The sequence below is a fragment of the Elgaria multicarinata genome, chromosome 15 (assembly GCF_023053635.1).
Source record: "Elgaria multicarinata webbii isolate HBS135686 ecotype San Diego chromosome 15, rElgMul1.1.pri, whole genome shotgun sequence".
In the NCBI taxonomy this organism is placed as follows: domain Eukaryota; kingdom Metazoa; phylum Chordata; class Lepidosauria; order Squamata; family Anguidae; genus Elgaria; species Elgaria multicarinata.
Genome location: NC_086185.1, coordinates 468,125 through 493,148, shown reverse-complemented (window position 1 = coordinate 493,148; position 25,024 = coordinate 468,125). Strand labels below are relative to the sequence as shown.

The window sequence follows — 25,024 nt, the reverse complement described above, 5'->3', positions numbered from 1 at the left end:
GCCACAGCCAAACAGTTGGAGTGAGATTCCAGTGGGGAGTGGTGATGCCGAGGACAGGTTTCTTGAGGCTGTCTGACCTTAGCCGGACGTCTGGTGAGCTCCCACTCCAACTTGCCCCAGGTAAGAGAAAGTGGGGCTCTGAGTGGCAGGGCTTGGAGCTAGCATGAGGTGGAGCAGAAAGCTGTGATGCCTCCATTTCTGAAGTTCTTCCCTCGTGTAACACAAACCTGGACGTCTGCTAACCAGTTGCTCCACTTTTCTGCAGCTACAGAGGGCCACGATGCCATAGCCAAAGAGTTGGAGTGAGATTCCAGTAGGGAGTGGTGATGCCGAGGACAGGTTTCTTGAGTCTGTTTGACTTTAGCCGGACGTCCGGTGAGCTTCCTCTCCTACTTGCCCCAGGTAAGGAAAAGTGGGGCTCTGAATGGCAGGGCTTTAGGTTAGCATGAGGTAGAGCGGAAAGCTGAGATGCCTCCATTTCTGAAGTTCTCCCCTCGTGTGACATAAACATGGACATCTGCTGTCCAGTTACTTCACTTTCCTGCATCTACAGAGGGGCACGATGCCCCAGGCAGAGATTTGGAGTGACATTTCAGTGGGGAGTGGTGATGCCGAGGACAGGTTTCCTGAGGCTGTTTTACATTAGCTGGATGTGTGGTGAGCTCCCACTCCTACTTACTGCAGGTAAGGAAAGTGGGGCTCCTAGTGCAAGGGCTTGGGGCTAGCATGAGATGGAGGAGGAAGCTGTGATGGCTCCATTTCTGAAGTTCTCCCCTCTTGTAACACAAATGTGGACGGCTGCTGACCAGTTGCTCCACTTTTCTGCAGCTACAGAGGGCCCCGATGCCACAGGCAGAGAGTTGGAGTGACTTTTCAGTGGGGAGTGCTGATGCCGTGTATAGATTTCCTGAGGCTGCCCCCACCTGTTTGACTTTAGCCGGATGTCTGGTGAGCTCCCACTCCTACTTGCCCCAGGTAATGAAAGTGGGGCTATGAGTGGCAGGGCTTGGGGCTCACATGAGATGGAGCAGAAAGCTGTGATGGCCATTATGACCCCTTGCTGATGCTCTCTGCCTGAGGGAGGGGGCTGGCCACTGTGACCCCTTGCTGATGCTCTCTGCCTGAGAGAGTGAGGCTGGCCACTGTGACACCTTGCTGATATTCTCTGTCTGAGGGAGAGCGGCTGGCCACTGTGACCCCTTGCTGATGCTCTCTGCCTGAGGGAGTGAGGCTGGCCATTGTGACCTCTTGCTGATGCTCTCTGACTGAGGGAGTGAGACTGGCCACTATGACCCCTTGCTGATGCTCTCTGCCAGAGGGAGAGAGGCTGCCATTTTGACCCCTTGCTGATGCTCTCTGCCTGAGGGAGAGAGGCTGGCCATTGAGACCCATTGCTGATGCTCTCTGCCTGAAGGATAGAGGCTGGACATTGTGACCCCTTGCTGATGCTCTCTGCCCGAAGGAGTGAGTTTGGCCATTTTGACTCCTTGCTGATGCTCTCTGCCTTAGGGAAAGGGGCTGGCCATTGAGACCCCTTGCTGATGCTCTCTGCCCGAAGGAGTGAGTTTGGCCATTTTGACCCCTTGCTGATGATCTCTGCCTGAGGGAGAGAGGCTGGCCATTGTGTCCCCTTGCCGATGCTCTATGCCTGAGGGGGAGGGCTGGCTACTGTGACCCCTTGCTGATGCTCCATGCCTGAGGGAGTGAGACTGGCCATTGTGACCCATTGCAATTGCTCTCTGCCTGAGGGAGAGCGGCTGGCCACTGTGACCCCTTCCTCATGCTCTCTGACTGAGGGAGAGCGGCTGGACACTGTGACCCCATGCTGATGCTCCATGCCTGAGGGAGAGAGGCTGGCCACTGTGACCCCTTGCTGATGCTCACGGCCTGAGGGAGAGGGGCTGGCCACTGTGACCCCTTGCTGATGTTTTCTGCCTGAGGGACAGAGGCTGGCCATTGTGACCTTTTGCTGATGCTCTATGCCTGAGAGAGAGAGGCTGGCCATTGTGACCCCTTGCTGATGCTTTCTGCCTGACAAAGTGAGGCTGGCCACTGTGACCCCTTGCTGATGCTCTCTACCTGAGGGAGTGACGCTGGCCATTGTGACCCCATGGTGATGCTCTCTGCCTAAGGGAGAGGGGCTGGCCATTGTGACCCCTTGCTGATGCTCTCTGCCTGAGGGAGAGAGGCTGGCCATTGTGACCCCTTGCTGATGCTCTCTGCCTGAGGGAGTAAGGCTAGCCATTGTGACCCCTTGCTGATGCTCTCTGCCTGAGGGAGTGAGGCTGGACATTGTGACCCCCTGCTGATGCTCTGTGCCTGTGGTAGAGGGGCTGGCCACTGTGACCCCTTGCTGATGCTCTCTGCCTGAGGGAAATGGGCTGGTCATTGCGATCACTTGCTGATGCTCTCTGTCTGAGGGAAAGGGGCTGGCCACAGTGACCCCTTGTTGATGTTCTCTGCCTGAGGGACAGAGGCTGGCCACAGTGACACCTTGCTGATGCTCTCTGTCTGAGGGAAAGGGGCTGGCCACAGTGATCCCTTGCTGATGCTCTCTGCCTGAGGGACAGAGGCTGGCTTCAGTGACCCCTTGCTGATGCTCTCTGTCTGAGGGAAAGGGGCTGGCCACAGTGACCCCTTGCTGAAACTCTCTGCCTGAGGGAAATGGGCTGGCCATTTTGACCCCTTGCTGATGCTCTCTGCCTCAGGGACAGAGGCTGGCCATTGTGACCCCTTGCTGATGCTCTCCGCCTGAGGGACAGAGGCTGGCCACTATGACCCCTTGCTGATGCTCTCTGCCTGAGGGAGGGGTGCTGGCCATTGTGACCCCTTGCTGATGCTCTCTTTTTGAGGGAAAGGAGCTGGCCACAGTGACCCCTTGCTGATACTCTCTGCCTGAGGGAAATGGGCTGGCCATTGTGACCCCTTGCTGATGCTCATTGCCTTAGGGAGTGAGACTGGCCATTGTGACCCCTTGCTGATGCTCTCTGCCTGACAGAGAGAGGCTGGCCATTGTGAACTCTTCCTGATGCTCTCTGCCTGAGGGAAAGGGGCTGGCCTTTGTGACCCTTTGCTGATGCTCTCTGCCTGAGGTAGTGAGGCTGGCCATTGTGACCCCTTGCTGATGATCTCTGTCTTAGGGAAAGGGGCTGGCCACAGTTACCCCTTGCTGATGCTCTCTGCCTGAGGGAAAGGGGTGGGCCATTGTGACCCCTTGCTGATGCTCTCTTTCTTAGTAAAAGGGGCTGGCCATTGTGACCCCTTTCTGACGCTCATTGCCTGAGGGAGTGAGACTGGCCATTGTGACCACTTGTTGATGCTCTCTGCCTGAGGTAGTGAGGCTGGCCATTGTGACCCCTTGCTGATCTCTGTCTTAGGGAAAGGGGCTGGCCACAGTTACCCCTTGCTGATGCTCTCTGCCTGAGGGAAAGGGGTGGGCCATTGTGACCCCTTGCTGATGCTCTCTTTCTTAGTAAAAGGGGCTGGCCATTGTGACCCCTTTCTGACGCTCATTGCCTGAGGGAGTGAGACTGGCCATTGTGACCACTTGTTGATGCTCTCTGCCTGAGGGAGAGAGGCTGGCCATTGTGACCCCTTGCTGATGATCTCTGCCTGAGGGAGAGAGGCAGGCCATTGAGACCCCTTGCTGATGCTCTCTGCTGAGGGAGTGATGCTGGCCAATGTGACCCCCTGCTGTTGCTTTGTGCCTGAGGGAGAGAGGCTGGCCATTGAGACCCCTTGCTGATGCTCTCTGCCTGAGGGAGAGAGGCTGGCCATTGTGACCCCTTGCTAATGCTCTCTGCCTGAGGGAGAGAGGCTGGCCATTGAGACCCCTTGCTGATGCTCTCTGCTTGGGGTAGTGAGGCTGGCCACTGTGACCCCTTGCTGATGCTCTCTGCCTGAGGGAGTGAGGCTGGCCATTGTGACCCCAAGCTGATGCTCTCTGCCTGAGGGAGAGAGGCTGGCCACTGTGACCCCTTGCTGATGCTCACTGCCTGAGGGAGTGAGGCTGGCCACGGTTACCCCTTGCTGATGCTCTCTGCCTGAGGAAGTGAGGCTGGCCACTGTGACCCCTTGCTGATGCTCTCTGCCTGAGGGAAATGGGCTAGCCATTATGACCCCTTGCTGATGCTCTCTGCCTAAGGGAGAGGGGCGGGCCTCTGTGACCCCTTGCTGATGCTCTATGCCTGAGGGAGTGAGGCTGGCCACTGTGACCCCTTGCTGATGCTCTCTGCCTGAGGGAGAGGTGCTGGCCATTGTGACCCCTTGCTGATGCTCTCTTTTTGACGGAAAGGAGCTGGCCACAGTGACTCCTTGCTGATGCTCTCTGCCTGAGGGAGTGACGCTGGCCATTGTGACCCCTTGCTGATGCTCTCTGCCTGAGGGAGTGACGCTGGCCATTGTGACCCCATGGTGATGCTCTCTGCCTAAGGGAGAGGGGCTGGCCACAGTGACCCCTTGCTGATGCTCTCTGCCTGAGGGAAAGGGGCTGGCCATTGTGACCCCTTGCTGATGCTCTCTTTCTTAGTAAAAGGGGCTGGCCACAGTGACCCCTTGCTGATGTTCTCTTTTTGTGGGAAAGGAGCTGGCCGCAGTGACCCCTTGCTGATGCTCTCTGCCTGAGGGAAATGGGCTAGCCATTGTGACCCCTTTCTGACGCTCATTGCCTGAGGGAAAGGGGCTGGCCAAAGGGACCCCTTGCTGATGCTCTCTTTTTTAGGGAAAGGAGCTGGCCACAGTGACCCTATGCTGATGCTCTCTGCCTGAGGGACAGAGGCTGGGCATTGTGACCCCTTGCTGATGCTTTCTGCCTGAAGTAGTGAGGCTGGCCACTGTGACCCCTTGCTGATGCTCTCTGCCTGAGGGAGAGGTGCTGGCCATTGTGACCCCTTGCTGATGCTCTCTTTTTGACGGAAAGGAGCTGGCCACAGTGACCCCTTGCTGATACTCTCTGCCTGAGGGAAATGGGCTGGCCATTGTGACCCCTTGCTGATGCTCATTGCCTTAGGGAGTGAGACTGGCCATTGTGTCCACTTGCTGATGCTCTCTGCCTGATGGAGAGAGGCTGGCCATTTTGACCTCTTCCTGATGCTCTCTGCCTGAGGGAAAGGGGCTGGCCATTGTGACCCCTTGCTGATACTCTCTGCCTGAGGGAGATAGGCTGGCCATTGTGACCCCTTGCTGAAGCTCTCTGCCTAAGGGAGAGGGGCTGGCCACTGTGACCCCTTGCTGATGCTCTCTGCCTGAGGGAAAGGGGCTGGCCATTGTGACCCCTTGCTGATGCTCTCTGCCTTAGGGAAAGGGGCTGGCCACAGTGACCCCTTACTGATGCTCTCTTTTTGTGGGAAAGGAGCTGGCCACAGTGACCCCTTGCTGATGCTCTATGCCTGAGAGAGAGAGGCTGGCCATTGTGACCCCTTGCTGATGCTTTCTGCCTGACAAAGTGAGGCTGGCCACTGTGACCCCTTGCTGATGCTCTCTGCCAGAGGGAGTGAGTCTGGCCATTTAGACCCCTTCCTGATGCTCTCTGCCTGAGGGAGAGAGGCTGGCCATTGTGACCCCTTGCTGATGCTCTCTACCTGAGGGAGTGAGGCTAGCAATTGTGACCCCTTGCTGATGCTCTCTGCCTGAGGGAGTGAGGCTGGACATTGTGACCCCCTGCTGATGCTCTGTGCCTGTGGTAGAGGGGCTGGCCACTGTGACCCCTTGCTGATGCTCTCTGCCTGAGGGAAAGGGGCAGGCCATTGTGACCCCTTGCTGATGCTCTCTGTCTTAGGGAAAGGGGCTGGCCACAGTGACCCCTAGCTGATGCTCTCTGTCTTAGGGAAAGGGGCTGGCCACAGTGACCCCTTACAGATGCTCTCTTTTTGATGGAAAGGAGCAGGCCACAGTGACCCCTTGCTGATACTCTCTTCCTGAGGGAAATGGGCTGGCCATTGTGACCCCTTGCTGATGCTCATTGCCTTACGGAGTGAGACTGGCCATTGTGTCCACTTGCTGATGCTCTCTGCCTGATGGAGAGAGGCTGGCCATTTTGACCTCTTCCTGATGCTCTCTGCCTGAGGGAAAGGGGCTGGCCATTGTGACCCCTTGCTGATACTCTCTGCCTGAGGGAGATAGGCTGGCCATTGTGACCCCTTGCTGAAGCTCTCTGCCTAAGGGAGAGGGGCTGGCCACTGTGACCCCTTGCTGATGCTCTCTGCCTGAGGGAAAGGGGCTGGCCATTGTGACCCCTTGCTGATGCTCACTGTCTTAGGGAAAGGGGCTGGCCACAGTGACCCCTTACTGATGCTCTCTTTTTGTGGGAAAGGAGCTGGCCACAGTGACCCCTTGCTGATGCTCTCTGCCTGAGGGAGTGAGGCCGGCCATTGTGACCCCATGCTGATGCTCTCTGCCTGAGGGAGAGAGGCTGGCCACTGTGACCCCTTGCTGATGCTCACTGCCTGAGGGAGTGAGGCTGGCCACGGTTACCCCTTGCTGATGCTCTCTGCCTGAGGAAGTGAGGCTGGCCACTGTGACCCCTTGCTGATGCTCTCTGCCTGAGGGAAATGGGCTAGCCATTATGACCCCATGCTGATGCTCTCTGCCTAAGGGAGAGGGGCGGGCCTCTGTGACCCCTTGTTGATGCTCTATGCCTGAGGGAGTGAGTCTGGCCATTTTGACTCCTTGCTGATGCTCTCTGCCTGAGGGAGTGACGCTGGCCATTGTGACCCCTTGCTGATGCTCTCTGCCTGAGGGAGTGACGCTGGCCATTGTGACCCCATGGTGATGTTCTCTGCCTAAGGGAGAGGGGCTGGCCACAATGACCCCTTGCTGATGCTCTCTGCCTGAGGGAAAGGGGCTGGCCATTGTGAACCCTTGCTGATGCTCTCTTTCTTAGTAAAAGGGGCTGGCCACAGTGACCCCTTGCTGATGCTCTCTTTTTGTGGGAAAGGAGCTGGCCGCAGTGACCCCTTGCTGATGCTCTCTGCCTGAGGGAAATGGGCTAGCCATTGTGACCACTTTCTGACGCTCATTGCCTGAGGGAAAGGGGCTGGCCAAAGTGACCCCTTGCTGATGCTCTCTTTTTTAGGGAAAGGAGCTGGCCACAGTGACCCTATGCTGATGCTCTCTGCCTGAGGGACAGAGGCTGGGCATTGTGACCCCTTGCTGATGCTTTCTGCCTGAGGTAGTGAGGCTGGCCACTGTGACCCCTTGCTGATGCTCTCTGCCTGAGGGAGAGGTGCTGGCCATTGTGACCCCTTGCTGATGCTCTCTTTTTCACGGAAAGGAGCTGGCCACAGTGACCCCTTGCTGATACTCTCTGCCTGAGGGAAATGGGCTGGCCATTGTGACCCCTTGCTGATGTTCATTGCCTTAGGGAGTGAGACTGGCCATTGTGTCCACTTGCTGATGCTCTCTGCCTGATGGAGAGAGGCTGGCCATTTTGACCTCTTCCTGATGCTCTCTGCCTGAGGGAAAGGGGCTGGCCATTGTGACCCCTTGCTGATACTCTCTGCCTGAGGGAGATAGGCTGGCCATTGTGACCCCTTGCTGAAGCTCTCTGCCTAAGGGAGAGGGGCTGGCCACAGTGACCCCTTGCTGATGCTCTCTGCCTGAGAGAGAGAGGCTGGCCACTGTGACCCCTTGCTGATGCTCTCTGCCTGAGGGAGTGACGCTGGCCATTGTGACCCCATGGTGATGCTCTTTGCCTAAGGGAGAGGGGCTGGCCACTGTGACCCCTTGCTGATGCTCTCTGCCAGAGTTAGTGAGTCTGGCCATTTAGACCCCTTCCTGATGCTCTCTGCCTGAGGGAGAGAGGCTGGCCATTGTGACCCCTTGCTGATGCTCTCTACCTGAGGGAGTGAGGCTAGCAATTGTGACCCCTTGCTGATGCTCTCTGCCTGAGGGAGTGAGGCTGGACATTGTGACCCCCTGCTGATGCTCTGTGCCTGAGGTAGAGGGGCTGGCCACTGTGACCCCTTGCTGATGCTCTCTGCCTGAGGGAAAGGGGCTGGCCATTTTGACCCCTTGCTGATGCTCTCTGTCTTAGGGAAAGGGGCTGGCCACAGTGACCCCTTACTGATGCTCTCTTTTTGTGGGAAAGGAGCTGGCCACAGTGACCCCTTGCTGATGCTCTCTGCCTGAGGGAGTGAGGCTGGCCATTGTGACCCCATGCTGATGCTCTCTGCCTGAGGGAGAGAGGCTGGCCACTGTGACCCCTTGCTGATGCTCACTGCCTGAGGGAGTGAGGCTGGCCACGGTTACCCCTTGCTGATGCTCTCTGCCTGAGGAAGTGAGGCTGGCCACTGTGACCCCTTGCTGATGCTCTCTGCCTGAGGGAAATGGGCTAGCCATTATGACCCCTTGCTGATGCTCTCTGCTTAAGGGAGAGGGGCGGGCCTCTGTGACCCCTTGCTGATGCTCTATGCCTGAGGGAGTGAGTCTGGCCATTTTGACTCCTTGCTGATGCTCTCTGCCTGAGGGAGTGACGCTGGCCATTGTGACCCCTTGCTGATGCTCTCTGCCTGAGGGAGTGACGCTGGCCATTGTGACCCCATGGTGATGCTCTCTGCCTAAGGGAGAGGGGCTGGCCACAGTGACCCCTTGCTGATGCTCTCTGCCTGAGGGAAAGGGGCTGGCCATTGTGACCCCTTGCTGATGCTCTCTTTCTTAGTAAAAGGGGCTGGCCACAGTGACCCCTTGCTGATGCTCTCTTTTTGTGGGAAAGGAGCTGGCCGCAGTGACCCCTTGCTGATGCTCTCTGCCTGAGGGAAATGGGCTAGCCATTGTGACCCCTTTCTGACGCTCATTGCCTGAGGGAAAGGGGCTTGCCAAAGTGACCCCTTGCTGATGCTCTCTTTTTTAGGGAAAGGAGCTGGCCACAGTGACCCTATGCTGATGCTCTCTGCCTGAGGGACAGAGGCAGGGCATTGTGACCCCTTGCTGATGCTTTCTGCCTGAGGTAGTGAGGCTGGCCACTGTGACCCCTTGCTGATGCTCTCTGCCTGAGGGAGAGGTGCTGGCCATTGTGACCCCTTGCTGATGCTCTCTTTTTCACGGAAAGGAGCTGGCCACAGTGACCCCTTGCTGATACTCTCTGCCTGAGGGAAATGGGCTGGCCATTGTGACCCCTTGCTGATGCTCATTGCCTTTGGGAGTGAGACTGGCCATTGTGTCCACTTGCTGATGCTCTCTGCCTGATGGAGAGAGGCTGGCCATTTTGACCTCTTCCTGATGCTCTCTGCCTGAGGGAAAGGGGCTGGCAATTGTGACCCCTTGCTGATACTCTCTGCCTGAGGGAGATAGGCTGGCCATTGTGACCCCTTGCTGAAGCTCTCTGCCTAAGGGAGAGGGGCTGGCCACTGTGACGCCTTGCTGATGCTCTCTGCCTGAGGGAAAGGGGCTGGCCATTGTGACCCCTTGCTGATGCTCTCTGCCTTAGGGAAAAGGGCTGGCCACAGTGACCCCTTACTGATGCTCTCTTTTTGTGGGAAAGGAGCTGGCCACAGTGACCCCTTGCTGATGCTCTATGCCTGGGAGAGAGAGGCTGGCCATTGTGACCCCTTGCTGATGCTTTCTGCCTGACAAAGTGAGGCTGGCCACTGTGACCCCTTGCTGATGCTCTCTGCCTGAGGGAGTGACGCTGGCCATTGTGACCCCATGGTGATGCTCTCTGCCTAAGGGAGAGGGGCTGGCCACTGTGACCCCTTCCTGATGCTCTCTGCCTGAGGGAGAGAGGCTGGCCATTGTGACCCCTTGCTGATTCTCTCTACCTGAGGGAGTGAGGCTAGCAATTGTGACCCCTTGCTGATGCTCTCTGCCTGAGGGAGTGAGGCTGGTCATTGTGACCCCCTGCTGATGCTCTGTGTCTGTGGTAGAGGGGCTGGCCACTGTGACCCCTTGCTGATGCTCTCTGCCTGAGGGAAATGGGCTCGTCATTATGATAACTTGCTGATGCTCTCTGTCTGAGGGAAAGGGGCTGGCCAAAGAGACCCCATGCTGATGCTCTCTTTTTGAGGGAAAGGAGCTGGCCACAGTGACCCCATGCTGATGATCTCTGCCTGAGGGACTGAGGCTGGCCACAGTAACCCCTTGCTGATGCTCTCTGCCTGAGGGAAAGGGGCTGGCCACAGTGACCCCTTGCTGATGCTCTCTGCCTGAGGGACAGAGGCTGGCCACAGTAACCCCTTGCTGATGCTCTCTGCCTGAGGGAAAGGGGCTGGCCACAGTGATCCCTTGCTGATGCTCTCTGCCTGAGGGACAGAGGCTGGCTTCAGTGACCCCTTGCTGATGCTCTCTGTCTGAGGGAAAGGGGCTGGCCACAGTGACCCCTTGCTGAAACTCTCTGCCTGAGGGAAATGGGCTGGCCATTTTGACCCCTTGCTGATGCTCTCCGCAGAGGGACAGAGGCTGGCCATTGTGACCCCTTGCTGATGCTCTCCGCCTGAGGGACAGAGGCTGGCCACTGTGACCCCTTGCTGATGCTCTCTTCCTGAGGGAGAGGTGCTGGCCATTGTGACCCCTTGCTGATGCTCTCTTTTTGAGGGAAAGGAGCTGGCCACATTGACCCCTTGCTGATACTCTCTGCCTGAGGGAAATGGGCTGGCCATTGTGACCCCTTGCTGATGCTCTCTGCCTTAGGGAGTGACGCTGGCCATTGTGATTCCTTACTGATGCTCTCTGCCTAAGGAAGAGGGGCTGGCCACTGTCACCCCTTGCTGATGCTTTCTGCCTGACAGAGTGAGGCTGGCCACTGTGACCCCTTGCTGATGCTCTCTGACTGAGGGAGTGACGCTGGCCATTGTGACCCCATGGTGATGCTCTCTGCCTAATGGAGAGGGGCTGGCCACAGTGACCCCTTGCTGATGCTCTCTGCCTGAGGGAAAGGGGCTGGCCATTGTGACCCCTTGCTGATGCTCTCTTTCTTAGTAAAAGGGGCTGGCCACAGTGACCCCTTGCTGATGCTCTCTGCCTGAGGGAGGGGTGCTGGCCATTGTGACCCCTTGTTGATGCTCTCTTTTTGACGGAAAGGAGCTGGCCACAGTGACCCCTTGCTGATACTCTCTGCCTAAGGGAGAGGGGCTGGCCACTGTGACCCCTTGCTGATGCTCTCTGCCTGAGGGAAAGTGGCTGGCCATTGTGACCCCTTGCTGATGCTCTCTGTCTTAGGGAAAGGGGCTGGCCACAGTGACCCCTTGCTGATGCTCTCTTTTTGTGGGAAAGGAGCTGGCCACAATGACCCCTTGCTGATGCTCTCTGCCTGAGGGAAATGGGCTGGCCATTGTGACCCCTTTCTGACGCTCATTGCCTGAGGGAGTGAGACTGGCCATTGTGACCCCTTGCTGATGCTCTCTGCCTGAGGGAGTGCGGCTGGCCAATGTGACCCCCTGCTGTTTCTTTGTGCCTGAGGGAAATGGGCTGGCCATTGTGACCCCTTTCTGACGCTCATTGCCTGAGGGAGTGAGACTGGCCATTGTGACCACTTGCTGATGCTCTCTGCCTGAGGGAGAGAGGCTGGCCATTGTGACCCCTTGCTGATGCTCTCTGCCTGAGGGAGTGAGGCTGGCCAATGTGACCCCTGCTGTTGCTTTGTGCCTGAGGGAGTGAGGCTGGCCATTATGACCCCCTGCTGATGCTCTTTGCCTGAGGTAGAGGGGCTGGCCACTGTGACCCCTTTGCTGATGCTCTCTGCCTGAGGGAAATGGGCTGGCCATTGTGACCCCTTGCTGATGCCCTCTGCTTGAGAGAGTGACGCTGTCCATTGTGACCCCTTGCTGATGCTGTCTGCCTGAGGGAAATGGGCTGGTCATTATGATAACTTGCTGATGCTCTCTGTCTGAGGGAAAGGGGCTGGCCAAAGTGACCCCATGCTGATGCTCTCTTTTTGAGGTAAAGGAGCTTGCCACAGTGACCCCATGCTGATGATCTCTGCCTGAGGGACTGAGGCTGGCCACAGTAACCCCTTGCTGATGCTCTCTGCCTGAGGGAAAGGGGCTGGCCACAGTGACCCCTTGCTGATGCTCTCTGCCTGAGGGACAGAGGCTGGCCACAGTAACCCCTTGCTGATGCTCTCTGCCTGAGGGAAAGGGGCTGGCCACAGTGATCCCTTGCTGATGCCCTCTGCCTGAGGGACAGAGGCTGGCTTCAGTGACCCCTTGCTGATGCTCTCTGTCTGAGGGAAAGGGGCTGGCCACAGTGACCCCTTGCTGAAACTCTCTGCCTGAGGGAAATGGGCTGGCCATTTTGACCCCTTGCTGATGCTCTCCGCCTGAGGGACAGAGGCTGGCCATTGTGACCCCTTGCTGATGCTCTCCGCCTGAGGGACAGAGGCTGGCCATTGTGACCCCTTGCTGATGCTCTCTTTTTGAGGGAAAGGAGCTGGCCACATTGACCCCTTGCTGATACTCTCTGCCTGAGGGAAATGGGCTGGCCATTGTGACCCCTTGCTGATGCTCTCTGCCTTAGGGAGTGACGCTGGCCATTGTGATTCCTTACTGACGCTCTCTGCCTAAGGAATGGGGGCTGGCCACTGTCACCCCTTGCTGATGCTTTCTGCCTGACAGAGTGAGGCTGGCCACTGTGACCCCTTGCTGATGCTCTCTGACTGAGGGAGTGACGCTGGCCATTGTGACCCCATGGTGATGCTCTCTGCCTAAGGGAGAGGGGCTGGCCACAGTGACCCCTTGCTGATGCTCTCTGCCTGAGGGAAAGGGACTGGCCATTGTGACCCCTTGCTGATGCTCTCTTTCTTAGTAAAAGGGGCTGGCCACAGTGACCCCTTGCTGATGCTCTCTGCCTGAGGGAAATGGGCAAGCTATTGTGACCCCTTTCTGACGCTCATTGCCTGAGGGAAAGGGGCTGGCCAAAGTGACCCCTTGCTGATGCTCTCTTTTTGAGGGAAAGGAGCTGGCCACAGTGACCCTATGCTGATGCTCTCTGCCTGAGGGACAGAGGCTGGGCATTGTGACCCCTTGCTGATGCTTTCTGCCTGAGGTAGTGAGGCTGGCCATTGTGACCCCTTGCTGATGCTCTCTGCCTGAGGGAGGGGTGCTGGCCATTGTGACCCCTTGCTGATGCTCTCTTTTTGACGGAAAGGAGCTGGCCACAGTGACCCCTTGCTGATACTCTCTGCCTGAGGGAAATGGGCTGGCCATTGTGACCCCTTGCTGATGCTCATTGCCTTAGGGAGTGAGACTGGCCATTGTGTCCACTTGCTGATGCTCTCTGCCTGATGGAGAGAGGCTGGCCATTTTGACCTCTTCCTGATGCTCTCTGCCTGAGGGAAAGGGGCTGGCCATTGTGACCCCTTGCTGAAGCTCTCAGCCGAAGGGAGACGGGCTGGCCACTGTGACCCCTTGCTGATGCTCTCTGCCTGAGGGAGAGGTGCTGGCCATTGTGACCCCTTGCTGATGCTCTCTGCCTGAGGGAGATAGGCTGGCCATTGTGACCCCTTGATGAAGCTCTCTGCCTAAGGGAGAGGGGCTGGCCACTGTGACCCCTTGCTGATGCTCTCTGCCTGAGGGAAAGGGGCTGGCCATTGTGACCCCTTGCTGATGCTCTCTGTCTTAGGGAAAGGGGCTGGCCACAGTGACCCCTTGCTGATGCTCTCTTTTTGTGGGAAAGGAGCTGGCCACAATGACCCCCTGCTGATGCTCTCTGCCTGAGGGAAATGGGCTGGCCATTGTGACCCCTTTCTGACGGTCATTGCCTGAGGGAGTGAGACTGGCCATTGTGACCCCTTGCTGATGCTCTCTGCCTGAGGGAGTGCGGCTGGCCAATGTGACCCCCTGCTGTTGCTTTGTGCCTGAGGGAAATGGGCTGGCCATTGTGACCCCTTTCTGACGCTCATTGCTTGAGGGAGTGAGACTGGCCATTGTGACCACTTGCTGATGCTCTCTGCCTGAGGGAGAGAGGCTGGCCATTGTGACCCCTTGCTGATGCTCTCTGCCTGAGGGCGTGAGGCTGGCCAATGTGACCCCTGCTGTTGCTTTGTGCCTGAGGGAAATGGGCTGGCCATTGTGACCCCTTTCTGACGCTCATTGCCTTAGGGAGTGAGACTGGCCATTGTGTCCACTTGCTGATGCTCTCTGCCTGATGGAGAGAGGCTGGCCATTGTTACCCCTTGCTGATGCTCTCTGCCTGAGGGAGTGAGGCTGGCCAATGTGACCCCTGCTGTTGCTTTGTGCCTGAGGGAAATGGGCTGGCCATTGTGACCCCTTTCTGACGCTCATTGCCTTAGGGAGTGAGACTGGCCATTGTGTCCACTTGCTGATGCTCTCTGCCTGATGGAGAGAGGCTGGCCATTGTTACCCCTTGCTGATTCTCTCTGCATGAGGGAGAGGGGCTGGCTACTGTGACCCCTTGCTGATGCTCTCTGCCTGTTGGAAAGCGGCTGGCCATTGTTACCCCCAGCTGATGCTCTCTGCCTGTGGGAGAGGGGCTGGCCATTGTGACCCCTTGCAGATGCTCTCTGCCTGAGGGAGTGAGGCTGGCCATTGTGACCCCCTGCTTATGCTCTTTGCCTGAGGTAGAGGGGCTGGCCACTGTGACCCCTTTGCTGATGCTCTCTGCCTGAGGGAAATGGGCTGGCCATTGTGACCCCTTGCTGATGCCCTCTGCTTGAGAGAGTGACGCTGTCCATTGTGACCCCTTGCTGATGCTCTCTGCTTAAGGTAGTGAGGCTGGCCACTGTGACCCCTTGCTGATGCTCTCTGCCTGAGGGAGAGGGGCTGGCCGTTGTGACCCCCTGCTGATGCTCTCTGCCTGAGGGAGAGAGGCTGGCCATTGAGACCCCTTGCTGATGCTCTCTGCTTAAGGTAGTGAGGCTGGCCACTGTGACCCCTTGCTGATGCTCTCTACCTGAGGGAGTGAGGCTGGCCAATGTGACCCCCTGCTGTTGCTTTGTGCCTGAGGTAGAGGGGCTGGCCACTTTGACCCCTTGCTGTTGCTCTCTGCCTGAGGGAAATTGCTGGCCATTGTGACCCCTTGCTGATGCTCTCTGCCTGAGGGAGACGGGCCGGCCATTGTAACCCCTTGCTGATGCTCTCTGCCTGAGGGAGACGGGCTGGCCACTGTGACCCCTTGCTGATGCTCTCTGCCTGAGGGAAAGGGGCTGGCCATTGTGACCCCTTGCTGATGCTCTCTGCCTGAGGGAGAGGGGCTGGCCACAGTGACCACTTGCTGATGCTCTCCTTTTGTGGGAAAGGAGCTGGCCACTGTGACCCCCTTGCTGATTCTCTCTTCCTGAGGGAGACGGGCTGGCCATTGTAACCCCTTGCTGATGCTCTGTGCCTGAGGGAGAAGGGGCGGGCAACTGTGACCCCTTGCTGATGCTCTCTGCCTGAGGGAGAGGGGCTGGCCATTGTGACCCCTTGCTGATGCTCTCTGCGTGAGGGAAAGGGGCTGGCCATTGTGACCCCTTGCTGATGCTCTCTGTCTTAGGGAAAGGGCTGACCATAGTAACCCCTTGCTGATGCTCTCTTTTTGTGGGAAAGGAGCTGGCCACAGTGACCCCTTGCTGATGCTCTCTGCCTGTAGGAAATGGGTTGGCCATTGTGACCCCTTGCTGATGCTCTCTGCCTGAGGGAGAGAGGCTGGCCACTGTGTCCCCTTGCTGATGCTCCATGCCTGAGGGAGAGGGGCTGGTCATTGTGAGCCCTTGCCTGATGCTCTCTGCCTGAGGGAGTGAGGCTTGCCATTGTGACCCCTTGCTGATGCTCTCTGCCTGAGGGAGTGAGGTTGGCTATTGTGACCCCTTGCGGTTGCTCTCTGCCTGAGGGAAAGTGGCTAGCCATTGTGACCCCTTGCTCATTCTCCATGACTGAGGGAGAGAGGCTGGCCATTGTGACCCCTTGCTGATGCTCTCTGCCTGAGGGAGTTTGGCTGGCCACTGTGACCCCTTGCTCATTCTCCATGACTGAGGGAGAGAGGCTGGCCATTGTGACCCCTTGCTGATGCTCTCTGACTGAGGGAGTGACGCTGGCCATTGTGACCCCATGGTGATGCTCTCTGCCTAAGGGAGAGGGGCTGGCCACAGTGACCCCTTGCTGATGCTCTCCGCCTGAGGGAAAGGGGCTGGCCATTGTGACCCCTTGCTGATGCTCTCTTTCTTATTAAAAGGGGCTGGCCACAGTGACCCCTTGCTGATGCTCTCTGCCTGAGGGAAATGGGCAAGCTATTGTGACCCATTTCTGACGCTCATTGCCTGAGGGAAAGGGGCTGGCCATTGTGACCCCTTGCTGATGCTCTCTGACTGAGGGAGTGACGCTGGCCATTGTGACCCCATGGTGATGCTCTCTGCCTAAGGGAGAGGGGCTGGCCACAGTGACCCCTTGCTGATGCTCTCTGCCTGAGGGAAAGGGGCTGGCCATTGTGACCCCTTGCTGATGCTCTCTTTCTTAGTAAAAGGGGCTGGCCACATTGACCCCTTGCTGATGCTCTCTGCCTGAGGGAAATGGGCAAGCTATTGTGACCCCTTTCTGACGCTCATTGCCTGAGGGAAAGGGGCTGGCCAAAGTGACCCCTTGCTGATGCTCTCTTTTTGAGGGAAAGGAGCTGGCCACAGTGACCCTATGCTGATGCTCTCTGCCTGAGGGACAGAGGCTGGGCATTGTGACCCCTTGCTGATGCTTTCTGCCTGAGGTAGTGAGGCTGGCCACTGTGACCCCTTGCTGATGCTCTCTGCCTGAGGGAGGGGTGCTGGCCATTGTGACCCCTTGCTGATGCTCTCTTTTTGACGGAAAGGAGCTGGCCACAGTGACCCCTTGCTGATGCTCTCTGCCTGAGGGAAATGGGCTGGCCATTGTGACCCCTTGCTGATGCTCATTGCCTTAGGGAGTGAGACTGGCCATTGTGTCCACTTGCTGATGCTCTCTGTCTGATGGAGAGAGGCTGGCCATTTTGACCTCTTCCTGATGCTCTCTGCCTGAGGGAAAGGGGCTGGCCATTGTGACCCCTTGCTGATGCTCTCTGCCTGAGGGAGATAAGCTGGCCATTGTGACCCCTTGCTGAAGCTCTCTGCCTAAGGGAGAGGGGCTGGCCACTGTGACCCCTTGCTGATGCTCTCTGCCTGAGGGAAAGGGGCTGGCCATTGTGACCCCTTGCTGATGCTCTCTGTCTTAGGGAAAGGGGCTGGCCACAGTGACCCCTTGCTGATGCTCTCTTTTTGTGGGAAAGGAGCTGGCCACAATGACCCCTTGCTGATGCTCTCTGTCTGAGGGAAATGGGCTGGCCATTGTGACCCCTTTCTGACGCTCATTGCCTGAGGGAGTGAGACTGGCCATTGTGACCCCTTGCTGATGCTCTCTGCCTGAGGGAGTGAGGCTGGCCAATGTGACCCCCTGCTGTTGCTTTGTGCCTGAGGGAAATGGGCTTGCCATTGTGACCCCTTTCTGACGCTCATTGCCTTAGGGAGTGAGACTGGCCATTGTGTCCACTTGCTGATGCTCTCTGCCTGATGGAGAGAGGCTGGCCATTGTTACCCCTTGCTGATTCTCTCTGCATGAGGGAGAGGGGCTGGCCACTGTGACCCCTTGCTGATGCTCTCTGCCTGTTGGAAAGCGGCTGGCCATTGTTACCCCCAGCTGATGCTCTCTGCCTGTGGGATAGGGGCTGGCCATTGTGACCCCTTGCAGATGCTCTCTGCATGAGGGAGTGAGGCTGGCCATTGTGACCCCCTGCTGATGCTCTTTGCCTGAGGTAGAGGGGCTGGCCACTGTGACCCCTTTGCTGATGCTCTCTGCCTGAGGGAAATGGGCTGGCCATTGTGACCCCTTGCTGATGCCCTCTGCTTGAGAGAGTGACGCTGTCCATTGTGACCCCTTGCTGATGCTCTCTGCCTGAGGCAGAGAGGCAGGCCAATGTGACCCCTTGCTGATGCTCTCTGCTTAAGGTAGTGAGGGTTGCCACTGTGACCCCTTGCTGATGCTCTCTGCCTGAGGGAGAGGGGCTGGCCGTTGTGACCCCCTGCTGATGCTCTCTGCCTGAGGGAGAGAGGCTGGCCATTGAGACCCCTTGCTGATACTCTCTGCTTAAGGTAGTGAGGCTGGCCACTGTGACCCCTTGCTGATGCTCTCTACCTGAGGGAGTGAGGCTGGCCAATGTGACCCCCTGCTGTTGCTTTGTGCCTGAGGTAGAGGGGCTGGCCACTTTGACCCCTTGCTGTTGCTCTCTGCCTGAGGGAAATTGCTGGCCATTGTGACCCCTTGCTGATGCTCTCTGCCTGAGGGAGACGGGCTGGCCATTGTGACCCCTTGCTGATGCTCTCTGCCTGAGGGAGGGAGGCTGGCCACTGTGACCCCTTGCTGATGCTCTCTGCCTGAGGGAGACGGGCCGGCCATTGTAACCCCTTGCTAATGCTCTCTGCCTGAGGGAGACGGGCTGGCCACTGTGACCCCTTGCTGATGCTCTCTGCCTGAGGGAAAGGGGCTGGCCATTGTGACCCCTTGCTGATGCTCTCTGCCTGAGGGAGAGGGGCTGGCCACAGTGACCACTTGCTGATGCTCTCCTTTTGTGGGAAAGGAGCTGGCCACTGTGACCCTCTTGCTGATTCTCTCTTCCTGAGGGAGACGGGCTGGCCATTGTAACCCCTTGCTGATGCTCTGTGCCTGAGGGAGAAGGGGCGGGCAACTGTGACCCCTTGCTGATGCTCTCTGCCTGAGGGAGAGGGGCTGGCCATTGTGACCCCTTGCTGATGCTCTCTGCGTGAGGGAAAGGGGCTGGCCATTGTGACCCCTTGCTGATGCTCTCTGTCTTATGGAAAGGGCTGACCATAGTAACCCCTTGCTGATGCTCTCTTTTTGTGGGAAAGGAGCTGGCCACAGTGACCCCTTGCTGATGCTCTCTGCCTGTAGGAAATGGGTTGGCCATTGTGACCCCTTGCTGATGCTCTCTGCCTGAGGGAGGGGTGCTGGCCATTGTGACCCCTTGCTGATGCTCTCTTTTTGACGGAAAGGAGCTGGCCACAGTGACCCCTTGCTGATACTCTCTGCCTGAGGGAAATGGGCTGGCCATTGTGACCCCTTGCTGATGCTCATTGCCTTAGGGAGTGAGACTGGCCATTGTGTCCACTTGCTGATGCTCTCTGCCTGATGGAGAGAGGCTGGCCATTTTGACCTCTTCCTGATGCTCTCTGCCTGAGGGAAAGGGGCTGGCCATTGTGACCCCTTGCTGAAGCTCTCAGCCTAAGGGAGACGGGCTGGCCACTGTGACCCCTTGCTGATGCTCTCTGCCTGAGGGAGAGGTGCTGGCCATTGTGACCCCTTCCTGATGCTCTCTTTTTGACGGAAAGGAGCTGGCCACAGTGACCCCTTGCTGATGCTCTCTGCCTGAGGGAAATGGGCTGGCCATTGTGACCCCTTGCTGATGCTCATTGCCTTAGGGAGTGAGACTGGCCATTGTGTCCACTTGCTGATGCTCTCTGTCTGATGGAGAGAGGCTGGCCATTTTGACCTCTTCCTGATGCTCTCTGTCTGTGGGAAAGGGGCTGGCCACAATGACCCCTTGCTGATGCTCTCTGTCTGAGGGAAATGGGCTGGCCATTGTGACCCCTTTCTGACGCTCATTGCCTGAGGGAGTGAGACTGGCCATTGTGACCCCTTGCTGATGCTCTCTGCCTGAGGGAGTGCGGCTGGCCAATGTGACCCCCTGCTGTTGCTTTGTGCCTGAGGGAAATGGGCTGGCCATTGTGACCCCTTTCTGATGCTCATTGCCTGAGGGAGTGAGACTGGCCATTGTGACCCCTTGCTGATGCTCTCTGCCTGAGGGAGTGCGGCTGGCCAATGTGACCCCCTGCTGTTGCTTTGTGCCTGAGGGAAATGGGCTGGCCATTGTGACCCCTTTCTGACGCTCATTGCCTGAGGGAGTGAGACTGGCCATTGTGACCACTTGCTGATGCTCTCTGCCTGAGGGAGAGAGGCTGGCCATTGTGACCCCTTGCTGATGCTCTCTGCCTGAGGGAGTGAGGCTGGCCAATGTGACCCCCTGCTGTTGCTTTGTGCCTGAGGGAAATGGGCTTGCCATTGTGACCCCTTTCTGACGCTCATTGCCTTAGGGAGTGAGACTGGCCATTGTGTCCACTTGCTGATTCTCTCTGCATGAGGGAGAGGGGCTGGCCACTGTGACCCCTTGCTGATGCTCTCTGCCTGTTGGAAAGCGGCTGGCCATTGTTACCCCCAGCTGATGCTCTCTGCCTGTGGGATAGGGGCTGGCCATTGTGACCCCTTGCAGATGCTCTCTGCATGAGGGAGTGAGGCTGGCCATTGTGACCCCCTGCTGATGCTCTTTGCCTGAGGTAGAGGGGCTGGCCACTGTGACCCCTTTGCTGATGCTCTCTGCCTGAGGGAAATGGGCTGGCCATTGTGACCCCTTGCTGATGCCCTCTGCTTGAGAGAGTGACGCTGTCCATTGTGACCCCTTGCTGATGCTCTCTGCCTGAGGCAGAGAGGCAGGCCAATGTGACCCCTTGCTGATGCTCTCTGCTTAAGGTAGTGAGGCTGGCCACTGTGACCCCTTGCTGATGCTCTCTGCCTGAGGGAGATTGGCTGGCCGTTGTGACCCCCTGCTGATGCTCTCTGCCTGAGGGAGAGAGGCTGGCCATTGAGACCCCTTGCTGATACTCTCTGCTTAAGGTAGTGAGGCTGGCCACTGTGACCCCTTGCTGATGCTCTCTACCTGAGGGAGTGAGGCTGGCCAATGTGACCCCCTGCTGTTGCTTTGTGCCTGAGGTAGAGGGGCTGGCCACTTTGACCCCTTGCTGTTGCTCTCTGCCTGAGGGAAATTGCTGGCCATTGTGACCCCTTGCTGATGCTCTCTGCCTGAGGGAGACGGGCTGGCCATTGTGACCCCTTGCTGATGCTCTCTGCCTGAGGGAGGGAGGCTGGCCACTGTGACCCCTTGCTGATGCTCTCTGCCTGAGGGAGACGGGCCGGCCATTGTAACCCCTTGCTGATGCTCTCTGCCTGAGGGAGACGGGCTGGCCACTGTGACCCCTTGCTGATGCTCTCTGCCTGAGGGAAAGGGGCTGGCCATTGTGACCCCTTGCTGATGCTCTCTGCCTGAGGGAGAGGGGCTGGCCACAGTGACCACTTGCTGATGCTCTCCTTTTGTGGGAAAGGAGCTGGCCACTGTGACCCTCTTGCTGATTCTCTCTTCCTGAGGGAGACGGGCTGGCCATTGTAACCCCTTGCTGATGCTCTGTGCCTGAGGGAGAAGGGGCGGGCAACTGTGACCCCTTGCTGATGCTCTCTGCCTGAGGGAGAGGGGCTGGCCATTGTGACCCCTTGCTGATGCTCTCTGCGTGAGGGAAAGGGGCTGGCCATTGTGACCCCTTGCTGATGCTCTCTGTCTTATGGAAAGGGCTGACCATAGTAACCCCTTGCTGATGCTCTCTTTTTGTGGGAAAGGAGCTGGCCACAGTGACCCCTTGCTGATGCTCTCTGCCTGTAGGAAATGGGTTGGCCATTGTGACCCCTTGCTGATGCTCTCTGCCTGAGGGAGAGAGGCTGGCCATCAGTTCAGTTCATTTACTTCCCCAATCGCGGGTGGTACTCCAACAATCCACCGATCTTCCGGAGCACAGCCACTTAGTGCATAGGGACAGTTTAAGTTTCCTGAGAAGTGAGCTCTCACTTCGACTCATGAGAGTCATTGACTTCACCACAGCCACTCCTGTGGATGCTCTGGTTTGCCAGGATGTGGGTGAGGATTAGTAGCAGCAGCTGGTCGAACTTCTCTCCCCCCGCCAGTCTCGTCCCACCCATCTTCTGCTGTAACCCCCTCTTTGAGAAGCAACCTCTCACTTCAAGTCCAAGTCCAAGTCCTAGCTGTTCCTCATGTTGTCCTTTCCCTGATGTTTTCTGAGAAGTGAGCTCTCACTTCGACTCATGAGAGTCATTGAGCAGGCAGGCAGGCGGGCAGGCAGACAGGCAGGTGAGCAGGCAGGCAGGCTTGGGCCGGTGGGCACAAAGGAGCTGGTACCTTGCACAGGTATGCCATAGATCTCTGGGGGAGTGAGTCCCAGCAGATCCAGCTACCTCACAAGGACGGCTCCAGGGCAGGCGGGCATGGGCAGGCAGCCAGGCAGGCAGGCGGGCAGGCAGGCAGGCAGGCGGGCAGGCAGACAGGCAGGCATGGGCCGGTGGGCACAAAGGAGCTGGTACCTTGCACAGGTATGCCATAGATCTCTGGGGGAGTGAGTCCCAGCAGATCCAGCTACCTCACAAGGATGGCTCCAGGGCAGGCGGGCATGAGCAGGCAGGCAGGCAGGCAGGCGGGCGGGCAGGCAGGCAGGCAGGCGGGCAGGCAGACAGGCAGGCATGGGCCGGTGGGCACAAAGGAGCTGGTACCTTGCACAAGTATGCCATAGATCTCGGGGGGGGGGGTGAGTCCCAGCAGATCCAGCTACCTCACAAGGATGGCTCCAGGGCAGGCAGGCATGGGCAGGCAGGCGGGCAAAAAGGAGCTACTAGTTATTGAAGCAGTTACTTTGAGTATGGAAGATTTATGTGCATGCTTGGAGGATTAACGTTGTTGCTGAGCCCTCCAAAGGGCGACCCGTGGACTGCTGGAGTTTACCTCCCTCAATTGGGGAAGTGAATGAGTTTAAGTGAAAGCTTGCTTCTCAAAGAGGGGTTACAGCAGAAGGGGAAGAGGAAGAGGGGTTGGATGAGACTGAGGAGAGAGAGAGAAGAAGAGAGAGAGAAGAGAGCATCCACTGTAGTGGCTTTGCTAGTGGCTGTGCTACGGGCGATCGGTGGACTGCTGGAGTACCTCCCTCAATTGGGGAAGTGAATGAGTTGAAATGAAAAGTTGCCTCTCAAAATCACCAGACTGGATCATGAATAGTGCATCTGATCCCTGAGCGACCCGTGGACTGCTGGAGTTTAACCTCCCTCACCCTCAATTGGGGAAGTGAATGAGTTTAAGTGAAAGGTTGCTTCTCAAAATCAGCACACTGATCAAGTCACCCACATCCTGGAGGACCACAGCCTCTATGTAGTGGCTGTGCTGAAGTCAATGACTTCCATGAGTTGAAGTTAAAGGTTGCTTCTCAAAGGCGAGGACTCTCCTGTTTCATTTTCGCAGCAAGACAGGCAGCTGCAGTAACACTCACAACCACACACACAATGACAGCTTTTGCACAGAGGCTCATGAGTTGAAGTGACAGCTTGCTTCTCAAAACCATACTTCTGGATCAGGGAGTACGTCTTCCACTCCAAGGGCACTCCAAAGGGCGACCCGTGGACTGCTGGAGAGAGGCAGCCTGGCTAGTGGTGGTGGTGCCAGGCATTGCCTTGCCCCCTGCTTGCACCTCACCCAAACACGTGCAGTCAATCATGGAGTCTTTTGGAACTGGGTGGAAAACTATCCGGATGAGTTGACTAAGCTGTACCGGACGCCACAGAAATGAAATAAACTCAAGTGCGGTGCTTTGCCCTCACAGTCACACACACACACACGCACGGTGACAAACTCTGCCTACAGCTTTTGTAGAGGCTCATGATCCCCACCAGACAGGAAGTATTCTGGGGAACATTCAGCCTGGCAGTGCCTGCTACGTCGTCTACTGTGGTGAACTGAATTGTAGAAGGACTACAGCCTGCCTGCCTGTATGTAAGACGAAGAAGGCATGACCTTACTGAGAGAGACGAATCGAATGATTCAGAGTTGATGTTGTGAACTGAAACACAGCCACTAAATAATAATAATAATAATAATAATAATAATAATAATAATAATAAGAAGAAGAAGAAGAAGAAGAAGAAGCCTGCCTGCCTGCCTGAACTGTAGTGTGCCTGCCAACCGAAGGAGGGGTGGAATTAAAGGGAGGGGAGCCTGCCTGTCACTCCCACGAGGGCTTGAGGGTGGGGTATCCCAGCAGGGGCAGATTGCCCTTCAGAAAGACCAGCTGCTCCACCAAGTCTGGCTCCAAGCGAGAGCGGTGAGGGGTCACTATGTCGCCCGCCATAGAGAACACCCTCTCGCTTGGAACACTGGTGGGTGGGCAGCTGAGTCGATCCATGGCCACCCGCGACAGGTCCGGCCAAATCTGAAAGCGGGATGACCAGTAGGCCAGGGGGTCCATGGAGCAGTCCTCCATGGGCTGTGCCAGGTAACGCTGCCCGGCGGTTGCAGCGTCATCCTGGCCGGTGGCTGGGGAGGGTCTCTGCCCAACCACGGTGTGCAGAGCCTCTGCCCAATACCCCTGGCCTGTGCTGCTGCTGGGAGGGATGCAGGTGAGGCTGCTGCTGGTGCTGCTGCTGCGGGGAGGGGTGGCCTGCTCCTCTGCCTCACTCTGCCCCACCCTCTTGGCCCGTGCCGCCCGCACTTCGCCCACCAGCATTTCCACCCAGTGCTGCCTGCTATTTGGCCCACAAAGCCCATCCTTCACATGAGGGTCACACATGGCTGCCAACATGTGGACCCTGTCTATTTGGATGGGCTCCAGCCTCCGCGTCAGGCCGTCCCTCAGCCTAGTCACCGCTTCGCGTACCTCGGGCTCAAAGCGCCTGCCAGTGACGGGATCCCTGTACTCCAGAAACTCACCCATCTGTTTCTGGAGATGCCTGCATACAGGGATCACCTGGCTGAGGAGAGCAGAGCTAGTGCTCAGGGTCTCGGTGGCCTTAAGGAACGGCTTGAGGACCGCCACCAGCTGGGACATGGCGTCCCACTGCTGCTTGCCCAGGGCTGGGTGGACGCCCATGTCCCTGACCCTAAACAAGTCGTGGATGGCACGCTGTTGCTCCACCATCCGCTCCAGCATCAGGTAGGTGGAGTTCCAGCGTGTCACCACATCTTGCACTAGCCTGTGCTGCGGGAGATTCAACTCCTCCTGCTTCTCCCGCAGCAAGCGACTGCCCTTGACACTGTGGTGGAAATGGCCTGCCACCTTTCTGCAGCTCTCCAGGAGGTTACGGATCCCGGACAGGGGACCGAGGTTGGCCTTGCTGCCCATCCCAAGGCCATCCCTCACCACCAGGTTCAACACGTGCGTGATGCAGCGGATGCCCTCGAATCCGCCGCCGCGCACCACCTTCACCAT

General features: G+C 57.6%; 1 protein-coding gene across 1 annotated transcript in view; it reads right to left on the bottom strand.

The window, feature by feature from the left end:
• Positions 1 to 25,024, bottom strand: part of LOC134409327 (spatacsin-like) — a 90,111-nt gene extending 65,087 nt beyond the window's left edge. Inside the window, exon 1 of the mRNA XM_063142036.1 lies at positions 24,956 to 25,024. Coding sequence (XP_062998106.1) covers positions 24,956 to 25,024 — 69 coding nt within the window. The remainder of the gene's footprint in view (positions 1 to 24,955) is intronic.